We start from the raw sequence: 23706 nt of genomic DNA, 5'->3' as shown, positions 1-23706 counted from the left end.
AACCGAGAGGCCAGTGCTTGGAAGTTATCATTCATACGCCCACAATAGTGGACAGACAGTATTTTATGAAGACAGTATCAGTTTGAATAAAAGCAGTCGGATTCTCAGGCCTGCCCTATAATAATGAAGAGACTGCTTGTTATCTGCATGGCGTCTTTTAGGAAGGGATGCACCGAATCCACTATTTTGGATGAGGTCGAACCCCCCCGAATCCTTCTCGAAAGATTCGGCTGAATACCGAACCGAATCCTAATTTGCATATGTAAATTAGGGATGGGAACGGGAAAACATTTTTTACTTCCTTGTGACAAAAAGTCACGCGATTTCCCTCCCTGTCCCCTAATTTGCATATGTAGGGGTCCGAATCCTGCTGAAAAAGGCCAAATCCTGGCTGAATCCCAAGCTGAATCCTGGATTCGGTGCATCCCTACTTTTAGGTTACTCTATACAGTAAACTGCTCCAGTGGATAACGATCTTGGAAGTTGGGAGTTATGGCATCAACACATGTAGGCAACCTCGATACAAGAAAATCAGGTAGAGGCTATTCCACCTGTTTTGTCACCCACCCATTCTGCTACTCTAAATTCTCCCACGTGTTGTTGCTCTCAGAGCAGAACTAGTAGCCAGGGGGTGATGGATGCTCCCATTTCTTACACACCTGGCACCAGTGGAGCTATTGGGGTTTCAATGAATCAAATTATTAGGACTCTTCTTAGCAACAAAACACTTTTATTCATAGGGAAACTGCGGTGTTTTGATGGCATGTCGACGTTTCAGGGTGTTTCAAGAATTTCAGTTTATGCTTCTACAGTAATTTGAAGTGGTCCTAAAAAAAAAAAAATCAATCTTCCAGCTGTTGCAAGATAGCTAAAAGGTAAATTTAGGCAGATAGCTAGAAATGATGACATCCGCGCATACAGATAATTAGGAGACATAAAAAGGTATTGTATAATACCTACACCTCTAGTAACCAAGAGATAATAACTAGAGACTATTAGGGCAGAGACACATGTGGAGATTCGGGGAGATTAGTTGCCTGGCGACAAATCACATCTTCTTCTGGCGACTAATCTCCCCGAACAGCCTCCCCGTTGGCTAGAATCTAAATCGCCAGTGGGATGGCACTTGGATTGCTTCGTTTTCCAGAGTTGACTGAAGTCTCCTTGCGAGGCAACTTCGGAAAACGAAGCTATCCCAGTGCCATCCTGCTGGTGATTTAGGTTCTAGCTGGCGGGGAGATTAGTCGCCCGAAGAGACGATGTTGCCGGGCGACTTAATCTCCCCGAATCTACTCATCTGTCTCTGTCCTTAGAGCAGCAACTTTGCAAGCAATGCAAGAATCCATCTCAGTTTCCCATGCTTATATAGTGCACAGAGCACACAAATCATATTTCATCATACAGTGCCTTAGCCTTAAAATGCATATATTCATTGGGAGCACCAAGAATGACAGAGATACAGGCAGTTCCAGGTCATATTTAAAATAGAGAATAAAAACACATTCTGTCGCAGACACCTTGTTCCATGAAGACTGGAGACAGTTGAACTGTAGTGACTACAAGTGAATATTTCATAAATTCTATAAAAACAAATCGGCTGGCTTGGACACAGAGGACTTGTTTCTGTATTATTATTCATAATAACGCAACTTCATTTGCTCCAATACAATCACGTGCTGCTAGAAAAGGTCAATGTTAACGCTTTGGAGCATTTTGCCGGAATAAAAAAATCAAATAATAAAACAAGGCTATATACTATACTCACAGGATTAGTGTTTTAAAGATTCGAAAACTGTATACTACATAATGATAAAAAGTCTCCGTTCACAGCTATAGGCCTACACAGTAAGCAAACAAATGAAGGTGGTGGAAAGAAATGGTTTTCCCACGCTGCTGATGCACCAGTGGTTACATGTTTTATAAGTAGACTGTGCTGCTTACAACAGCCCCTCCTCAATATTCCCATAGCGTGTGCTCCTTAATCCTGAGGAAGGCCTTACTGCATTCATGCTTCTATTAACCGGGTGCCCATTTCCTCCCACAGCCCTCGTTGCTGGAAGACATATCACAGCCGGTGGGCAATAGTGAGTAGAAGAACGTGTGGGAAATTAACGGTTTCTGAATATCCACACGGCACACCATTTGGATCTTAGCTGCGTCTCGCTCCTGTACATAGTGCCTCAGGAGATAATGGCGTTAGAGCGCCGAATGCCCACTAGGTTATCAGCACTTATTGACCTTCTCATGGCAGCCTTAGATAGGTCTTTGTATTTATCCTCACAAAGTCTGGAGATAGCCTAGGAAAAATCATTCAAAGAAATGTTAACCATGAAAATATAAAAGATTTGAAAGACAAATTGTACATTCATGAATGCCTTCTGGAAGGTTTTCTGTTATAGTGGGAGCTCTTGGGGAAGGCTTTGTATTGATAAGAGAGGTGGGAGAAAAGCTGGGCACGTTATAAAAATGCCGGGTGGAGTGCCCAGCTATAACACTGACCTGAGCCGGAGTCATGCTAGCAGTTATGCAACATCCCCAATTTGTTACTGTAGAACTTAAACTGGAAGTCAGTCCTAGCGTGCAATATTTCAATCTGAGCCTTTTGCAGTTTAGCCATATTAAATAGGAATCCCCCAGATGGGGCATGAAATGCTTAAAGTGATACCGACACTCAAAAATATTAATCTACAAGGGGCAAATTTATCAAGGGTCGAAGTGAAAATTCGAATTAAAAAGATTTGAATTTTGAGCTATTTTTTGTGTACTTTAACTGGAGAATAGTCCAAATTCGATTCAAATTTGAAAACAAATGAGAAAATCTGAATATCGAAATTGATCATGTACAGTCTTCGAACATTCACCATCGAAAATCTGCCGAATTGCTGTTTTACGATTTGGAGTCAATTGGTGAACTTTTTAGTTTTTTTTTTTTTAAAAAAAACTTCAAATCAAATTCAATCAAATACGATGTTACTTTGATTCGAACGAAAACGGCCAATTCACCCGTTTAGATTTTTTTAATAAATATTGGTTGGTCTTTTTTTATTCGAATTTCCACGTTTTTTTTTTAATTCTAAATTCGACCCTTAATAAATCTGCCTCCAAAAGTTACATATAGGTCATGTTGATCGTTTTTTTGAGGATAGTTCTGCTTTTCTAAGTAATTATTACTTGACGTTCCTAAGCCGGACTGTTTTGCTAACATGACTGTCCCTTTCTCAACACATCAGTTAGAGTTTCTAATGCTAACAGACTCCTACAAATATGGCAGCCCCCTCATACAGGAACACGGGGGTAAGAAAGGTAATGTAAAAGCATCAGGCAAATACTTTTATGGCAAAATTATAAATAGCACTAAAAGATAATGTTATGATGGATGTAAAAAAAAAAAAATTATTATCCGGTGTCAGTATCTCTTTAAAGTGTGTCTTTTGTTCACTGGGCTCAATTTTGAATATGCGAGTTCAGATCTGATTCTCCTTGTCGTATCAGACTCATTTGTGGAGGATTCACATATACACAATTACTAGCAACACACAGAAATAGGAAAGCAGCAGGCAGAACATACACAACAGCCTGTGCTTGGTGATCTTTGCTTTAAAATGCTGTCAGTTTTACCTCTAGTTTCTGTGCCCTTTCATTGCTGAGGGGTTCCAGCAGAAAATGAAGGTTGTTATCATCTGCCAGAGAGCGAAGGTCAAAATAATATTTGGCATACACACTGGCGGTAACGTTAATGTTAAACTGCAGCAGCTCCAGGAAATGCCTCTCCATCTCATTCCTGAAATTAGAAAATTTCTTTAGTGGGGGTGGTAACATCAATATTACAAACCTACACTTTTCTAGTGTATTTTTCTTGTAACAGCCTAAAGTTTTCTAAAGAAAATAAGACCTGTGGCACATAGAGTGGATTAAAAATAATAATAAAATTAATTTCTAGTTTAAAGGAACAGTAACACCTAAAAAGGAAAGTGTTTCGAAGCAATGGCAATATAAAGTACTGGCTTAACTAATATGTTTGCTTCCGAAACTCTACTATAGTTTATATAAACAAGCTTCTGTGTAGCCATGGTGGCAGCCATTCAAGCTGAAAAAGGAGAAAAGGCACAGGATACACAGCAGATAACTGATAAGCTGTGTTGAGTACAATAGGTTAAGTTCATACACAGGAAGATAAACAGGGGTTAAATGCCACAGAAATCTCTCTCATAAAATAGGACTATTGTTGCCAAGAATGTTTATTAGTAGGTGCTGGATCAACAGATATAAGGGGTAATGTAATAAAAGTCAGTAACGGGAAAAACTGTTTGCGATAAAAGTAGGGATGCACCGAATCCAGGATTCGGTTCAGGATTCGGCCCTTTTCAGCAGGATTCGGATTCAGCCGAACCCTTGTGCCTGGCCGAACCGAATTTGAATATGTAAATTAGGGGCAGGTAGGGAAATCACGTGCCTTTTCATCACAAAAGAAGATTTTTTTCCACTTTTATGGATTAGGAATCGGCCGAATCTTTCACCAAGGATTCGGAGATTCCCAAATAGTGGATTTGGTGCATCCCTAGATAAAAGTTATGCCTTTGCGTGAATACATTTTCCTTTGTGCGAATTTAATCCATACGAAAAGGACAGAAGTACCTTAGAGTTCAATGGCCCCCAAGCTCCTCCCTCCTAAAGTGTTTTGCATCATACTATTTTTTCGTGCACCAAATAAATGTTTCATGCATAAAACTGCCTTATACGTGTATTATTACGTTCTTTATTAAGTGCAAGCAGTAACACTTGATAAGTATAAAACACCCAATATATTTGAGAACAGAAGTGCTGTATAAGTGTGTTTGCAACTCCCTACACCATTACAAAGTGCTCCCACATATCCCACCTTTGAAAAGCACAAGGTTTGGAGCAACTTCAGCCTTTATTTGATAGTAATCACTCACTTGATATTTTCATACATGGGAAAAGGAGCAACAAGGGCATATAGTGTAAACTGTATTATAAATCATAAAATAAGAATCATAGCCCAAGTGGCAAATCATTTATATACTACAGGTATGGGACCTGTTTATCCAGAATGTTCGGGACCTGGGGGTTCTGGATAATGGATCTTTCTGTAATTTGGATCTTCATACCTTAAAAGTCAACTATAAAATCATAATGGTATTATTAAAGAAAAATGGGAAGTCTATGCTGTACGTTCAAAAAGGGCAGCAGGGTGATAGGGACGTGCCCCAATTTCCAAGGCACAACAATACAATTAGATAAAATATATGTCCCTAAATACCCGTCATTCATTACAAATATAAAAGTTTTATTCAATTTTACATAAAATCAGATTCAAATGAGTACATACTGACCCCATATGACCCACCTTACGTGTTTCATACCCTCCGGTACTTAATCATAGGTCTTTGCGCCAGTAGCTCATTAATCCCGAAATTTAAAACCAGGGTAGTTCCATCCCATTTTGTGTAAAACCAATCAATTAGATTATCTCTCTTCTTTTAGATCATACTTTCCCGGGGTACTAGTACTACTCTCTATAAGATGTATAAACCATAACGGCTTCAATAACGTTGTTCTTATAGTATCATGTAAAGATTAACTACTAGTCTTAATCGTTAAAAAATCGTCAATTGTAATCTCTAATTAATCTCCCCGAACGCCTTCCCTCTGCCTTGTGCCGGCTATAATGAAAAGTTAGCCGGCACAAGACAGAGGGAGGGCGTTCGGGGAGATTAGTCGCCCCAAAGAAGAGGCGATTAGTTGGCAAGCGACTAAATCTCCCCGAATCGCCAGGTGTGCCCTTACCCTTAACCTCCTACCTGCGTAACCCACATATTGTTTGCAACATTTTAGACACATGATCAGCTATATACCACATGTGAAGTGTTACAGTTCATGTAGCTATTCATATTAAGTGTGACCACAGGTAATGCATCTACAGCTATCACACTTATAGTTACCCGTCACTGTCACTTTCTGGATAACAGGTTTTCGGATAATGGGTCCTATATCTGTACAATGTACAATGTACTTTTTGTGCTTACCTTTACCTATACTTTTCACTCAATAAAGGGAAATCTTCCCAGCAGTGTATATGAATAGAACAAAAATAGAACAAAAAAAAGCAGTACAAATATGAAACAGTCAATTTTACACCATTTGGAAATGGAAAGAGAACCTTACCCAAAGATTACATATATGTCAATATGGAAAAGATATAGACGTAGTCTCATCATAAAATAATTAGGATACCGAAAGAGATATATGATGGAGATGTAAAGCACTCTATTGTTGTAACCAATCAACAAGATCCAATCCATTTGTTGTTTGGGAGCAGCTCTATTAGTGCAGCTGTACAGACTGTCTCTCACAGGCATGAAGACTGGCTATAGCACAACAGATGAAAGGAGTAATACTTGCGCTTTATTATCTCCAATGAACCCGGCAACATTTTCACAAGATTGATAACAGGAAAGGTTTTATTATTATTACTGAAGTACAGACCTAGCAACAAAAGAGTGGACACATCACCAAGGCAACAAATGGATCAGTGGAGAGCTGCGGCCATTATCTCAGTGAGAAAGGGCTCTTGAAGCAATATAGACTCCGCTCATGATAAATAAATAGCACAGTGTGCAAGAAGGAATTCCCCTGCCCCCTTCCACACATACAGCAGACTTACATTTAAACCCTTTCTACAAAGATGTGCAATGATATCTGGGTTAGTCAGCAGCCGGCTTAACAAAAAGTTGTTTATAAAAAGGAAAAGCTTGCCAATAAAAATACCTTATGGTAAATTCTCAAGCAGATTCGTTGGACCATGCATGGATACAGGGACAGATCACCAGCTTTTATAGCTATACACTTTATACACTTTTGTTTCATTCCTCCCCTAAACTACGTCTCCTGTTGCCCCTGCTTCCTGAACCCCGAATGCAACAACCCCTAATATCATGTGCCATATTGGGGCTTTCCTCTATCTGTGATCCTTCCCTTCACACCCAAGTAAGTGACACAGTATTCACACTAGCTCACACTAATCTTTATACAGGTATGGGACCGGTTATCCAGAATATTTGGGAACTGGGGTTTTCTGGATAACGGATCTTTCCGTAATTTGGATCTTCATGCCTTAAGTCTACTAGAAAATCATGTAAACATTTAATAAACCCAATAGGCTGGATCAAATACAACCTACAATTTTATTATTACAGAGAAAAAGGAAATAATTTTTTAAAATTTGGATTATTTGATTATAATGGAGTCTATGGGAGACAACGTTTCCCTAATTCTGAGCTTTCTGGATAACCAGTTTTCAGATAATGGATTCCCATACCTGTAACACATTTATTTGGGGGGTGGGGAGCTTTTGCTCACAACAGAATGCACACAACTTGACAAGCGTATGAATGCTTTTGTTTTTTAGGGCTCTTACAGACGAGCGTTTTTAGCTGCGCTCCGGTTTCATGCGTTCAGCCGCAATGGGGCTTTACTCACACAGACGCATGTAAGCGCCGAACACAGGTTGGGATGCATGTTGCATTTTTCCTGCGTTCGGCGCTTACATACATTATTTTCATACGCACTGAAAATAATTCAGTGCGTCTACTCCTGCACTCCCTTGCGGCTGAACACATGAAACGGAACTCAGGGGAGCGCAGCTAAAAACGCTCGTCTGTAAGAGCCCTTAAGCATAACGCGTTTCTTGCACTAAAAAAGCTTTATTGCCTAGGGTGAACAACAAGAGTGCTCCTCACACCATTAATTAAATTATTTTTTTATTTTGATTATTTTAATTTCAGTTTATAACATTTTATCTTTGCACCCAAGAACTCTTGGGGACAATAATCTGCAAAGTGAACATTTTGAATTAGCTTGAGTGTGCATTTCCCCCCAAAACATAGATATATGGGTTTCTGGGAGTCGGCTTACTGTAAGGAACATTTTTTTGTGCCCTAAAACATAAATTATGCTCATCTCTGTTGAAGTGCTTTAAAAGACAGCATTGTTCTGCTGTGAAAAGTGTTTAGAAATATGAAATAAATCTGATTAAAATTACTTGTGGACACGCGATCATCATAGACTATAAATGCATAGAGTAGAATTTCTCAAGGGAATGTGCACCTGTATTTGAAAAAAAAAAAAAAAAAAGTTGCAATGCTAATTATTATATAGACATATGCAGCAATGAGCAACAACATTCTGCTAAAATGAACAGGCAGTTCCAAGATGAGGTGCAAGTCTATAGAAATGTAAATCAGCTGACCAGAACACTAATGAATGCACTCTGCTACTGCTTTTGTGCTTGCTCTTCTAATAGGTTTTAATTGCAGAAGGAAAAAATACCGTAATTGCACAATGTTAACTTTTATTCATTTTGTTAGAGCAAAATTGTACCCATTTTCAGTGAGAGGCTGATGAATTACAAGTGTGGAAATAGTTGTACAAAATTAAACGTCGATGGTAATTAAATGTAGGAAGGTCATCTAGAAGATTTCCTATGATCCTGCATGTTTTTCAGATTGCCTGCTCAATTAAACGAGCAAGTAATATTTCAAGTACGCTTTCATATATAAAATATTTTAATTATATAAATTACCCAATGTTGCTTATTTAGTGAGAATTACCGTGCCATCCTTCTTTGAGAATACAAAAGCTCATTTTGTAACACCTGCTGTGTTTTAAAACAAGCAACAATTGGCAAACAATTTAATTAATATCTCATATATGCAAAATTTGCACAAAATTCATAAAGGAAGCTACAGAGAGGGTTATTTAGCATTATTCAGCTTTATGAATCCATTATTGTAAATGTTCACATGATGCAGAGAGTGAAATTCTGAGACAGTTTGCAAATGGTTTTCATTTTTTTATTTGTGTTTAAGTTATTTAGCTTTTTCTTCAGCAGCTCTCCGGTTTGCATTTTAAGCAATTTGGTTGCTAGGGTTCAAATTAACCTAGCAACCAAAATGAATAGAAGAGGCCAGTATAGAAAGATGAATAATGAAATGTAGCAATAATAATACGTGTAGCCTTACAGAGCATTTGTTTTTAGATGGGGTCAGTGACTCTCATTTGAAAGCTGGAAAGAGCCATAAGAAGAAGGCAAATAATTCAAATACTACAAATAAGAAATAATGAGGACCAATTGAAAGTTGCTTAGAATTGGCCATTGTAGAACATACTAAAAAGTTAACCTGCATTAGAGAAACCACTCATTTGTCCTTTAAACTGGGTTACACTTGCTGGCCGAAGGATTAGCAAATCTAGGGAGAAATCTTTAGGTCTGCTGGAGATATTAGACAAATTATATTCCTATGGGTAACATAGAAAAACACTTACATGTCTTCAACCGTAATATCCTTCATGATCTGACAGTAATCAACATTCCACACAGCTTGATCATCCCAAACTTTAGAAGAAAGAAGAATGGCTCCCAAAACAATTTGTTTCCAGTTACTGGGACAAATGTCAATTTCTGCGTAGGTTAGAAGCCTTTCCAGGTAAACCTATGGGACAGAGATGCTAGATTTAATTAAGCACCTGCAAAATGTGAGCTGAACTCAGCGCTACACAGCGAATCTGTTTTCAACATATTGTTGTCATTATCATCTACTTCCTGCCTCTACTTCCAGTGTCATCCCGCTGGCGATTTAGATTCTAGCCGGCGAGAAAACAGTTCGGGGAAATTAGTCGCCAAAGGAAGAGACGATTTGTCGCCAGGCCACTAAATCTCCCCGAATCCCCTGGTGTGTCTCTGCCCTTATGTGTCAGAAAAGCATGCAGACATGTGGAAAAAAAGACAAATTCAAACTACTTGTATACAGTTCCCTGCTTGGAATTAAACCAAGATCAAAATAAAAAATTGAAATCGTATCTTGAAGCTGTCCAACATTTCAACCCTCTTAGGACCTTTATCAATAGGGACAAAATGCTGGTCATACACACGTGATTTCATACATTTTCACCTTGTGTCTCTATGTTGTAGTTGGAAGGAGTAGAGTCACTTACCTTATTTTCACAAATGTTTGCACAAATTCAGCTGACAAACGTCATCTGTCAGCTGAAGCTGCTACTCATAAAACTTTTTATGGTGACATCTGCTAAGATACTGTAATTTATGAAAAGACAGAGTGATAACTGGTGGCGTGTTCTCTCTCTCTCTAATGTGTGCTACTAGCAAGCAGCTTCATCCTCAATGGTGGGCATATCATTTGTAGGGACACAACAAAATGGATGTTTTTACTTATGTTTCTATTAGATTCACACAGGTAGCACTGCACATAGGGAGACAAATTTATAAACATTGGGCAAACTTGCACCTGGTCAGTTACCCATAGCAACCAATCAGTAAATAACTTTAGACTGCTGGTAGAACAATTAAATCAAACATATGTTGTCATGGGTTATTGTGCTGGTGCAAATGTGTCCAGTGTTTATAAATCAGCAGATACAATTGCAGGTCCTTTAATAAAAGACATGCAGGCTGGCAGCAACACATTTGAAGGTTCTTTCTCCATCAGAAGCCCACCTCACCAGAAGCTTAGGAGTGAAATATGTTTTTCCTGGCAACACAAATGCACGGATAATTCCCCACAGCCACAATTCAGTCTATTAGCTCTTTAACATTTGGAGTCCAAGTTGCAGTGGGGAGGTCACAAATAATCCAACCATGGTCAGTCCACAGCCAGCAGTCATACAACGGGGCCCAGGGTCTAGCCATTAACAGCTGCCAGTGTGAGGGCCTACATGCGATGCCTCATCCCTCCCGGCAGCAATCAGTCACTCACAATGAGCAGCCTCCTCAGTTATAAACATGGTCCTTCATGCACGCCTAAATATATTCCTCTTGCATCACCTCTAGACAGCAGTTGAGGGGAAAGTATGTGCACTGGCACAGAATCTCTGTGAACTGGCATTTAGAAAAGGGCCAAACCCAGCAGAGGTACATGACCCCTACTATTTTGCCCTAGCCATGTTCCTCTTCTGCTTACTCCTAGTACCCAATCATAAGTAGGAGATGTGCTGCAACATGAACCTTTTTATTTGTGGAGGTTTTGAAATTTTGTATAAAACCAAAAGCCTTGTACACTAAGACATATTGTGGGGTTTTCCCAACTGGGATCAGTGGTTAAGCAACTGGACTCATTGAATAATCCTGAAAATGTTGAAGACCTTTCACAACTAGATACTCTTATGAGTGTTTGGGACACCAGACTTCACTCAGTCTTGGCTTATATATTCTAGCTACAGTTATATATTGATTTGTGAGATTTGTGGAAAAATATATATTTAACATTCATTTCTTTATATAATGACAAATGTTATTTATTAATACATTTAGAAACATATAGCATGTTAGAAAAGTGGAATAATAAAGAACCTAAAGGGAGTGTTCACCTTTGAGTTCACTTTTATTATAATGTATGTATGTCTTTGGTTTATCATCATTTTAATTCGCCAGCTCTCAAGTTTGTTCAGCAATCTGGTTGCATGCATGCATTGATTTGAATAAGAGACTGAAATATGAATAGTAGGTGGGCCTATTTAGAAAGATAAACAAAAAAAGTAGAAATAACAATAAATGTGTAGCTCTATGGAGCATTTGTTTTTTGGTAGGGTCAGTGACCCCCCCCCCCCCTGAAAAAAGTCAGAAGTGGAAGGCAAAAAATTAAAAAATAAATAAATTAAAAAATTTATATATATATATATATATATATATATATATATATATATATATATATATATATATATATATAAAAATTATAAATATTGATGGCCAATTGAAAAGTTGCTTAAAACTATTATATAACATGCTAAAAGTTAATTCAAAAGAGGGTTAAAGTATAACCTTATATTTAACATATATCGATACTGTAACACCCATACTGAGGATTTATGAGGATTTTTTTCAGTAAATCCCATTGTAATGGTGCTGTCAGATCTCATAGTGGAATAAAAGTGGCACTTCCAGTTGCAGCAACTAAATAATCGACAAATCATATTAAGATTCAGAGGGCATTCTTTGACGCAACTGTGACCCAAACAGCTGGATAAAAAAAATATGAAAGCAATACCTGTTCATGTGGGTTTACTGTGACATAAGGAATAATTACATAAAGATACTCTATGGGCAGATTTAGCAAAATGTGAGTTTAGCTTAATAAGTTAAAACTCCCCCACATTCTGTCCATTCCTATGGGGTTTTTAAAACCGTGTTCATCTACTGGTTCCAATTTTCACCCACTGATAAATCTAAAAATCTCATCAGAATGAATTGAACATGGTTTTTACTACACATTGATAAATTTGCCCCTGTAAATAACAAAGGCCAGCAAAACTTACTAAAGTAACAATCGCACACTCAGCCGTTAGCTGTGCAGCACTGAAGAGAGTCCTCACAAATCGGTAGATGTGCTTATGATCTGGATCATGCTTACAATAATCATGAGCCACCTCTTCACGCTGTAAGAAAGAAAGCCGACATTTAAAACGTTATAAAAACCCCAGGAAAAAGCCTACTCGCAGATCCATACCCAACTCCAATATCTATCACGCAGTTGAGCCAAAGCTCAAATTGTATAATAGCGCTTCAGTCTATGAAGTATGGAAAATATTTTGAAAGCATGAAGTAGAAACAGAACACTTACAGCTCATTAAGCTTTTACAATCAGGAATAAGATACCAGCGTGGTTAAAGCTATCACAATCTGGTACAGCACCTTTCCTATTTTGAAATTCCAAGTACTACCTATATCCCCTGTCAACTAGTGCATTTGCTCAGCCTTTTCCTCAGCATGTGCAGAACATCAAGCCTTGTTAATGAAACTGAAATGAAGTTAACATAAACAGACATACTTTTATCTAAAATGTACATGAGTTCATGATGCAGGCTAAATGTTTCTCATCCGTGTTTGGATTCGAACAGGGGTGCCCAAAAAGTAGATTGAGATCTACCAGTAGACCCTTAGCTGGTGATCAATAGACACTGTCAACAAACAGCTTGTCTATATCATCCTCCTGTTTCATGCTTTCGGTCAAATATTCATTATGTTAAGGTAGTATAAGAAATAGTTTTGTTAAATATAGCAATATATATTTTCCCATAAATCAATATTTAAGTAATATTTCCCAAGGAACAGGATGCTAACCATGCTTTTATGCATGTAGATCATAATGGGGACATCACTAAAAGTAGACCTTGCATTAGTAAATTAGAGGGAACTTTGTAACAAGATAACCCGTTTTGGGTACATATGCAATAGCATTTATTATACTTATATATATATATACTTTAAAGCCTTTAGAGTGCTCCCACAACCCCCCTGTTTTGATATTGTATATTTAGCCAGGAGCTGTGGCATAGCTTCAGTGGTTGTAGCACCCCATACCCCCCCTTTAAACTAGTGGTGATCCTATGCTTTTAAAATTGGGCGTTTGTTTTGGGAATATCTCTCCTTTAAAAGCCTGATTGCTGGCTGGGGAGGATTTAGCCTTCAGTGAAAAAACAGCGTTCAACGGACATTGATTACAGGTAATGCTAAAATGCACATAAAATATAAAACAAGTTAGGGACCGCCATTCGGGGTTTACCTTGACGTGGTATGGTGGCTTATCAATTTTATGATCATAACTTTGTAACAAAATAACCCCTGTTTTGGGTACATATGCAATAGCATTTATTATACTTATATATATACTTTAAAGCCTTTAGAGTGCTCCCACAACCCCCCTGTTTTGATCTTGCATTAGTAAATATGGGTTCAATTTGGGCAATTTAATTTTTTTTTTGTTTAAATTACTTTCATTTTAGACCAATAAAAATGTTGATAAGAACAGGTCATTCCAGAAATACTAAAAGGTGACTTAAAAGATGAATTACCCTTCTAAGTCGATTGTAATAAAATCAGGTGTAGTGAAGGTACCTTAGAGATTGTAAGCTCCACTGGGTCAGGAACTGATGACAATAATGTAGAATATGTCTGCAAAAGGTTTTTATTAAGGATAATATTTAGCTTCATGTCTATTTTGTAGCCGCTAAAAGTAACTCATTGACCGTTGTTTTGGGGTTTTTGTTTTATTTTTTAGCAACAATGCCATTCTCTGTGGATTTCTGCAGATAAAAAGGCAGCAGATACATTAGATGGGGTTTAGCCCTTCTGCACTTTATACGCTTCCCAAAACTCCTGCTAAGTGTATCAGTACAAAAATAGCTGTATTGGGATGCAGATCCAGACTGTAATTTATTTCAGACTGACACCTAATGGTCAAATTCTAAACTGAACCGATGGTCTGAAATATAAAATTTGTATTTTTTCTACACAACGGTAACCACTAATCAGTAAGGGATAAACCCAGCCCAGGGTATTTTTGTAGGAGCTCATCCTCCGTGATCTTTAGAATTCTCTATCTCACTGGCCACTGATTAGTAATGATCTTGTCTTTTTAGGACTTTCGCCATACATATTTAGAGAATCCCATGTTTGAGTAGCTACTTACAAAAATAGATTTTGAAACACCCACTATACTAAAAAGGTCACCAATAAACCACTGAACTAGAAACTTATTTGAATTTATTTGTTTTACTGGAACTTTCATCATTTCCCTGATGAAAGTTCCAGTGTGGAACTGAAACGTTGGAACCAATAAAACCTACATTTTGTTTGCTGAAACCTTTGCCTCAAAACTTCCTTGGAGTGCTGTCAACTCACCTTGGTATCTATTTATATTCGGACTGGCACCCAGGTTATATATTTGACTAATTTTGTGCACTCTGCCTGCATGATAGATATATATATATATATATATATATATATATATATATATATATATATATATATATATATATATATTAAACAAGTTATCACCTCACCTTATTGGGTGCATGTGGGCAAGGTTTAATTTACATACTAAACTAGTTAGCACTAGCACTCTCAATATATAACCCCCTGTTTCGTTTAAAAAAAAAAAAAAAACTTTATATTTTGAGGAGGTGGCTCTCTCCTTAAATGCTCGCTCTCCCAACGCCCGCCTAATGGTGCCTTTGAAAGAGATCATGCTAAATAAAGAGAAAAGCGGGTTGGGCTTTCTCCCCCCAAAGATAACACTTTATTTTTTCACTTAGGATAGGACTGACTCATGGACACTGCCTTGACAGGGCGCATCAGCTTATGCATGCTTTGTACAAACTTTGTAACTAAAAGTGTCTTTTTTTAAGAAAGTTACAGTTCGTGTGTGTGTGTGTGTGTGTGTGTGTGTGTGTGTATATTTTATTACACAAGAGCCATGAATATCCTGTAAATTATATCCTTATAAATGCTGCTTAGTGATGTAATATCTGTCACATGCCTCAATGAAACTTGTGAATTATAATAAATAAATTATTAGAAGCCACCCAGGAGTTCCGTGACCTGTATGAATACTTACTGTTATCGGATGCAATTTTTCATCAAATATGTCCAAGGACCTATCAGAATCTCTGCAAATTATATAGGAATCAGTTAACTCAATGCCAAATTTGTTTCAATGCATATTTCAACAAATATTCAAGACTTAAAGGTTCAAGGACACATTCTGTAACAGTCCATGGGAAGTAACTGGGAAGTAAATACAGAACTATATGACAAAAAAACAAAATCAATAAAATTACAATTGTTTTTCATTTAGTCAAGTAGGTAATTTTATGCTGCTATCTTGATTTTATTAATCCCACTTATTATGTTTTTCTCCCACAAAGCAGATGGGAAAACATTATTTGAGCAATTTTCATTAATGTATCGTTGTATTCTGGTTTGATGGCCATTCAGAAGTTTCTCATCTCCATGTGAACCCTTTTGTAGGAGATGAATTGTGCACATAATAAGGGAGTGGTCAATCTATTGAGGTGCATGTTTAAAGTTATCAGTTGATTGTTATACATTAAAAATATGAACTATACTGAGGATTATATTATATGCATGCAGTGTATTTATAATTGTGGCCACTGGTATGCAATGGTCCCCATGTGTCAATTAAGCTTAGATCAGAGAGATATGAATTTCCACTTTGCCCTTTAATTTCATGTCAGAGCCTGATATAATGCTATCTCCTTCCATATTGGAGTGGTAAAAATAGTTATGACCCTGCCAAATAAAGTTGAGGGTATGGTGGGGATTAATAAAAGGAAGAGAAAGTCCATTATATTTCATTAGGCAGCTACAATGTAATCTAATAAAAGCAATTGTTGTCATACCTGTTCTTAATATGGTAGTATATTGCTAGGGTAACACTGCAAAGAAAAAATAATGTTATGACATATAGAAGTGTGTAAAACATGGCAAAATATTTCACATTACTATATATTGTATTTCTGAATATGCCCTCATTTTAAAACAACAAATCTATACATATAAGAACACTAAAGAGCCCTGCGACTTAATGTTCACAGTCTAGTATAGTAATAGTGGTTCCCAAAGTGTGATGCCAACAACCCTGGAGGGGCCTGTAGTTGTAGCTGGGGAATGCTAGTTAGTCCGAGGTTTGCGATCATAAATATCCACAGAAGCCCCACTTCCACGGTAAAGTTGAACGGCTATTTTCTACCCTAGATACTCTTGTTAAGTTTGACCTTAAAGGGGAACAATCGTGAAAATAAAAATGTAATATAATCTTCAGCATACTGAAATAAGAAACCTTTTAAATAAAAACTATAAAACTAAAAATCTGGCACCGCTTCTGAAAAAATCAAGTTCATCTTCACTATCCCTCTTTCAGCATCTGTTCCTCTTCTTTCTCTCTTCTTGCAGGAGTTGTCAGATAATCATTGACAGTTAGATCCGATATATATTATAGGGGGCTCATTTGCCTAGAAGATGTATTGGAGCTCACTTTATTAAAATCACCAGACATCATGACTCTCTACATGCAGGATTTGTGCAAAAGGCAGTTATTTTGTTAGATTTTGTTTGTACTGGAATCATGTAGGAAAGGAAGCCCCGCTAGAAGATATATTGTATTTAACCGTCAATGAATATCTGACAAACTTGGTAGAATCAGCTCCGTTTAACTCTATATTTGAGAAAAATGTTCCCAGTGCAGGTGCAGTTAATGGCCACCATCCATTCACATACTGTAAGATACTTGAAGCAGAGTACCGGTATATGTTAAAAATAAAAAAGGCTTTATTCGATACACATGGCAACGACATGCGTAACAGCAATGTTTCAGGCCCTGTTTGGCCTTTTTTCAAGCTTGGAAAAAGGCCAAACAGGGCCTGAAACGTCGCCGTTATCCAGATTGTTGCCATTTGTAAACTCACATGAATTCAAATTCGACCTTTAATAAATGTGCCTCTGAAATATTCAGAGAATCAGGAAAAATCTCTGTACACAAGGGACAAGGCAGGAAGCCAATTTTGAATGGCCGTGATCTTTATGCCCTCAAAGAACACTGCATTAAAAACAGATGAGATTCTGCCAAGATCCTAGTACATACAATGCGTGGTGAATATCATACTTGAGTAAAAGGAAAATAACAGAAGCATGAAAGAAATTCTGGAAATCTGAGTTTAGGCTAAAGAGCCAATTGCTGCTACATTATTTCTGTAATGTATGAAAAGAATAGCATAAGACAGGCAAACTATTTGTAATTGCAAATTCTAGTTGAAAAATCTTTAGGATAATGGAAAGAAAGGTAATGCTAAGCAACTTTCCAATATACATATTCTTTCAATATTTCTGCATACAGACATATTTTGCTCCTTGTTTGTATTAAGTGTCATGCAGCTTTTGAACATTTTGTCTCTCTCTCTGTTTAAGGAAATTTCCTGTGCCTGACACTTGCTTAAAGATATAGGATTATATTATAAAATAGTAGTTTTGGGGTGGTCCAACTTACAGAGATATATTGTCTATTATATGTGCGAAAATACTGCAGATTTGGAAAGCACCATGTCTGCAAATACCAACACAAACCTTTCTATTCAAGTGATAGACCTCTTAGTCTATATTGTGGAATATTCGTCTTTATTTGGGACTGGCACCCAGGTTTAATACTTACCCTATATATATATATAGATAGATAAGATAGATAGATTCTATAGATAGATTCGATAGATAGATAGATAGATTCGATAGATAGATAGATAGATTCGATAGATAGATAGATAGATTCGATAGATAGATAGATTCGATAGATAGATAGATTCGATAGATAGATAGATTCGATAGATAGATAGATTCGATAGATAGATAGATTCGATAGATAGATAATATAGATAGATAATATAGATAGATTATATAGATAGATATAGATATATATAAAGTTTTTTTTAAATTTAAAAATGGAAGGACCTTCTGTACAATTTTGATTCGCCACCTGCAAGTTTTCAGTTACTTACCATTTAATTGTGCTTCTGAGATTAGGCTGACTGACTGTGCTGTCATCTAAAAATATTGTGGAGCAGGAACTGTACTTCTTGGTAAGCTGCCCAGGAGATATCTATTGAAGAAGAGAGAGAGAAAGATACTTTGAAAAAAATTGGGAATTCATTAAACATGACCCATATTCAGTTTTTTTTCTAGATGGTTTGAGCACGGATAAGCCAGGATAGTACTTTAATATATGTTTGACCCTGGATCACCCAGAATACTGATTAATATATGTTCATCTCAAATTTTGTAAGGAAAACGCCACAATTATTTAACCTATACAATTTGCAGCACAGGTGTGCAAAAAAGTCAATGCCATTTGATTTTCTTATGTGTCCATGTAAGAAAATCAATGCCCTTATTCTTGAAAGGGTTTGTTCAACGTCAAACACCTTTTCCAGTTCAGCTTTTTTCAGATAGTTTCAAAAAAAATAAAGACTTTTTCCATTTACTTATTTTTTGTGACCATTTTTCTAATCTTGTTTAAAGTTTAATTTTTTTTAACTTTTTATGTAGTTCTGAACCAGCTTTGTGAGGGGGGGGGTCACCAATGCTATAAATTGTTCTAATTAATACATTTCTTATCTTTGGCCCTGCTGAGCAGAATCCCTGAGTTTCATTAATGGCAGCTGTTCGAATTGATACAATAGTTGCTAATACTCCACAGATGCTGCTGAGATGTGTGTAAACTATTGCAAATTGTATCAGTTCAGAATCTGCACCTGGATTATTCAACTGCCAGACTGAAACGCAAGAGACAAAAACAAACTTAAATTTAAAATAATAAAATCTGAAAACAACTGAACTGAAAAATTTTTTTTTTACGGTGAACAACCCCATTCAATGTAATAATGATACGGAGACACCTGGTGGCGCCAAAGTACATTTAAAACAATTGATATTACAGTACATAAGAAGGTGAAAAATTAAACTTTAACTTCAAGATTAGAAAAATAGTCACAAACAGTAAGGAATTGGAAAAAGTCTTTATTTTTGCAATTATTTGTAAACAACTGAAAAAGGTGGAAAGGGTGTTTTAAAATTTTTAGCAAAATTTACCATGACAACTAGTCTTTGTTTAGCGCCATTTTCTTGCACTGTGGGTAATTAGGAGCTGGGTCACTTGTACAAAAATAGGTTTGTTCCTAGTTAAGACCATTTCATGTCACTGGCACTTGTCTCAAGTAGAAAGCTTTGTGAGTGAAGTATTTTTTTTTAATGTATTTGATTTATTTATGTATAAGGAATGCACCAAATCCAGAAATCTACGCACTTTTTGCAAGTTTCAATTCAGACTCTTCATGGTTTAGATTCAATTTAGCTGAACATTTGGAGGCTTATTTATTGAAGGTGGGTTTAGAGGTTTTTGAAACCACAAATAAACTCCCAAACTCTAAAACCAGGAGTCACTGAATTTATTAAAAGATCTGAATTAAAATAATGTGAATGAAATAAAACGCACTAAATGATGTGCCAAAAATTTGCATTTTCCTGACTATTACATAGTTAGTTACATAGTTAAATCTGAAAGCCTCTAAAAGTCCAATTTAATTAAAAGCGGTCTAATATTATCAGCGCAGCTCCCATTGACTTCTATAGCACCTCGACGACTTTTACTTGGCAAAGTTTGATAATAAAGTGTTTAAATTTCACTTAATAAATAATCTAAAAAGAGAATTCCCACTGCTTTCAATGATACCCTCAATTATTGCCAACATTTGTTCTGATTCATAGAATTACCATGAACTAATGCACTAGGGCAGGAATGATATAAAATCTTCAACCATTTCCAAAAAACTGACCAGTTTCAAATACTGGCAGCTTCCAATTGTTATCTACCTTATAGATAAAATATAATGGCACTTCTCACTGTTTGTCAAATAATTCTTATGAACAGTAGCTTTACTATTGCCATTGTCAGGTTTTGAAAGCCCATTAAATCTGAAGCTTGGTCAAAGGGTTGGGATGGTGCAGCTAGTTATTTTTATAGACACTGACAGTTTTGCATTTTTTATTGTTAGAATCCCTTTATTAACATGCTAATAGCTTCAACCTCTTAGATCCCTTATGATGCTTTACAAACTGTCACTTTTTTTCATTTTCATATATGTTATATACCAGAAGAGTACTGATAACATTGAAATAGAAGCATTGCGAGTAGTAGCGTATGTTGGTTGTTTATTTTGGAGGGTAAAAAATGAAAAATTTACAATATATTGTAAAACTAGAATACAGTCCTGCTTCTCATGGACTCCGACATAATTATTGAAATCGAGGTAATAAAAGAGTGACAGATTTTATATCACCTGGTAGTCATTACGACTGATAAGGGATTGGATTAGGTTTACTTACATGATTTATGTGATTACTCTTCCTCTTTTCTCTCACTGTAAAAGGAAAAAATAGAAATATGGTCACTGAAATGCAAATAAGCAGTTTCACACAAAGTTCCACTGAACATGGTAAATCAAATAAATAAACATATAATGACAAAAACAAATTCTGTATTTAGATTAACATCCAAATATATAAATTTGAGTCCCAGGAAGATTAGGTATTCCCAAAGTCCAGCAAATCTTAGGCTCTCCTCTGCCTGATCAAAATTCTTTTCTTTAAAACCAGATTGCTGTGTTCCTCCAGAAACAAAGTTTCACGAGGACGGGGAAAACAGAAAAGATTATATAGTGTAGTATCTCAGTGTTACAGTATCTCACGCTTTTTGAGTTAAGTGCCTTAATTATTTAACACCTTGTCAAAAAATACTCCACAACTCTCAATTAACCTATCTATACGTGTTGCCTATTTATAGTGTGGTTACATTTAACACATACTTCAATTGTCAAAAGTCCCCAAATGTAAAACTTCTTTAGACACGTAACTCGTGAATGGGTAAAAGGGAAAATAGCATCAAACTGCTGAATTCCTAATGTCTAGTGGTATAGAATACTCACAAGACGTGAGTTGAAATAGGCATAAATAAATGCGAGCTCCTTTCCGTACTTGAACTCCTCCTTCGTTACTTTTGTGAAGAGAAAAACAGAGTGCAGAAACGCTTAAAAACTTTTTAAGAAATAAATAAGACACACTCACAAACGAGTTCTTGATAAATCGCATAAAAAGTTTCAGTGTAAGTCCCCAATGTCGTTATGGCTCCTCGGCGTCCCTCAGAGCTCAATCCGTCTTGCCAAAGGTTGCTTCTGCAACTCACAAGTGTGGTCTCGCCAACGCGTTTTACCTGAATTGCTCAAGGAAGAAGTCTTTCAGGCAAAATGCGTTAGCAAGACCACACTTGTGAGTTGCAGAAGCACCCTTTGGCAAGGATTGAGCTCCGAGGGATGCCGAGGAGCCATAGCGACATTGGGGTCTTACACTGAAACTTTTTATGCGATTTATCAAGAACTCGTTTGTGAGTGTGTTTTATAATTTATTTATTAAAACTTTTTTAAGCATTTCTGCACACGCAGAATTATTAATTACACAAAGTGCCACCCCGATGGTGATTTTTCATTATAGCCAGCGGGACGGTAGGGGAAGGCAGTCAGGGAGATGGTCAGGGAGATGGTCGAAGAAAAGGCGATTTGTCTCCGGGGCGACTAATCTCCCCGAATCTGCCCGAGTGTCCTTACCCAAAAGGCTAGATAAATGACTGTAGTCATTTAGGCTAGAGTTTTTGGTCTCCACTGGCTCCCATGGCTGTGCATCAGCCTGGGTGCAAAGTCACATAGAGCAGTTTTTGGCATGAAAACACAAATATACAAGGTTTGAGAGGGAATTACTTCAGTCAACTATCTAGCCATAAATCTGCACTAATAGATAACATTTCTATACAACATGAAACCACACAAAGAGTGCTGCACAGACCGTAAAAAAAACTTGAATCTCATCTTTCCCATATGTGCCAAACAATTGCAGAACAACTACAGCAATGATAACAGCAAAGAGCATTGTTTTGCTTTGTCTGTAAAAATTATAGATGAAGGAACTGTGTGTCTATCAAGAAGCAGATATTCATTATGAATTCCTAACAAAATAGGCTGTTCAATGTATGGGCTTCTGCAATGGCAGTACAGAAAATATACCAGAGAAATACTGTTCTATCCAATGTCAAATTTAGAAAAGGTCATATTTAGCAATAGAAATGTTACCGCATTGCGGTTATCTTTAAACAGCGATAACATATGGGATAGTCCAGTCCTTGATAAAACAGGGCAAGACTAACTTCGCAGAGCAACAAAAAAAAAAAATTCCATGTCTAGCATACGTTTAAACTCAACTGACGAATGATTTAACCTTCTTGGTTCCATATAAGGTTTGCCCTTCATTTGCATTACATTTCAGCATTTTAAACACTGTGATATTTTATTTTAGAGTTATTTCCTGGGGGGAACCTTATGTTTATGTCCAGAAAGCAGGAGACTTTAATAATTAAGGAGGCATGCCAGGTCCGGCTTAAAGTGATACTGACACTAAAAAATTATTCTTCAAAATATTAAATCTAAATTAAAATTTACCTATAGCTGATGTTGATCATTTTTCACCGATAGGCCTGCTTTTGTAAGTAATTGTTAGTTGAAGTTACTAAACCTGACTGTTTTGCCAACTGGACTGTCCCTCCTCAGCCTGTCAGTTAGAGATTCTAATGCTAACCGACTATTGAAGCTCAAATATGGCAGCCCCCTCAGAGAGGAACATAGGGGATCAGATGGGTAGTGTAAAAGCATCTGCAAATACTTTTATTGCAAAACATCTTCCACCCTAGGAAAGCCTTGGCTGAGGAGAATGTATCAATTTTGACAGACAACCAGGTAGCCACTCTGCAGATCTGATCCAATGAGGCAGAGTGAAGAGGCTCTCATGATGGAAGTCTTGGAGGCTGCCTGGCCTTGACGAGGACCAGATGACAGAACAAACAAAGATTGACAGCAAGAGAAGGATTTTGATCGTTCTAGATAGCAACAGCGTGCTCGGACTACACCCAGACTGTGAAGCAGTCTTTCCTTGTCGTTCTTAGGATCCGGACACAGAGATAGTACTACAGTCTTCTGATTTACATGGAAGGAAGGCACTACCTTGGATAGAAAGGATGAAACCATGCATAGTACTGCCTTATCCTTGAGGAAAATCAGAAACAAGGGTTTAAAATACAGTGCACTCACCCTTCTGGTCAATAAAATTGCCACTAGAAAAAAACACCTTCCATGTGAGCCATGAGTTAAGATATTGAGTGGTTCGAATAGTGGCTCCAACAGAGCCTTGAGAAACAGATTGAGATCCCACCCTGTCACCATGTGTGCTTG

General features: G+C 37.0%; 1 protein-coding gene across 1 annotated transcript in view; it reads right to left on the bottom strand.

The window, feature by feature from the left end:
* Window positions 1-710: 710 nt before the first annotated feature.
* Window positions 711-23706, bottom strand: part of ccnyl1.S (cyclin Y like 1 S homeolog) — a 38562-nt gene continuing 15566 nt past the window's right edge. Inside the window, 8 exon segments of the mRNA NM_001094965.1 lie at window positions 711-2297; window positions 3619-3781; window positions 9346-9512; window positions 12349-12468; window positions 15429-15480; window positions 16234-16269; window positions 18379-18479; window positions 20762-20796. Of these exon segments, the coding sequence (NP_001088434.1) occupies window positions 2181-2297; window positions 3619-3781; window positions 9346-9512; window positions 12349-12468; window positions 15429-15480; window positions 16234-16269; window positions 18379-18479; window positions 20762-20796 (791 nt within the window). The 3' untranslated portion in view covers window positions 711-2180.

Source organism: Xenopus laevis, chromosome 9_10S (assembly GCF_017654675.1).
Source record: "Xenopus laevis strain J_2021 chromosome 9_10S, Xenopus_laevis_v10.1, whole genome shotgun sequence".
NCBI classification, from domain to species: Eukaryota; Metazoa; Chordata; class Amphibia; order Anura; family Pipidae; genus Xenopus; species Xenopus laevis.
Note: the sequence above shows the minus strand (reverse complement) of the source record. Positions and strands in the feature narration are given on the sequence as shown.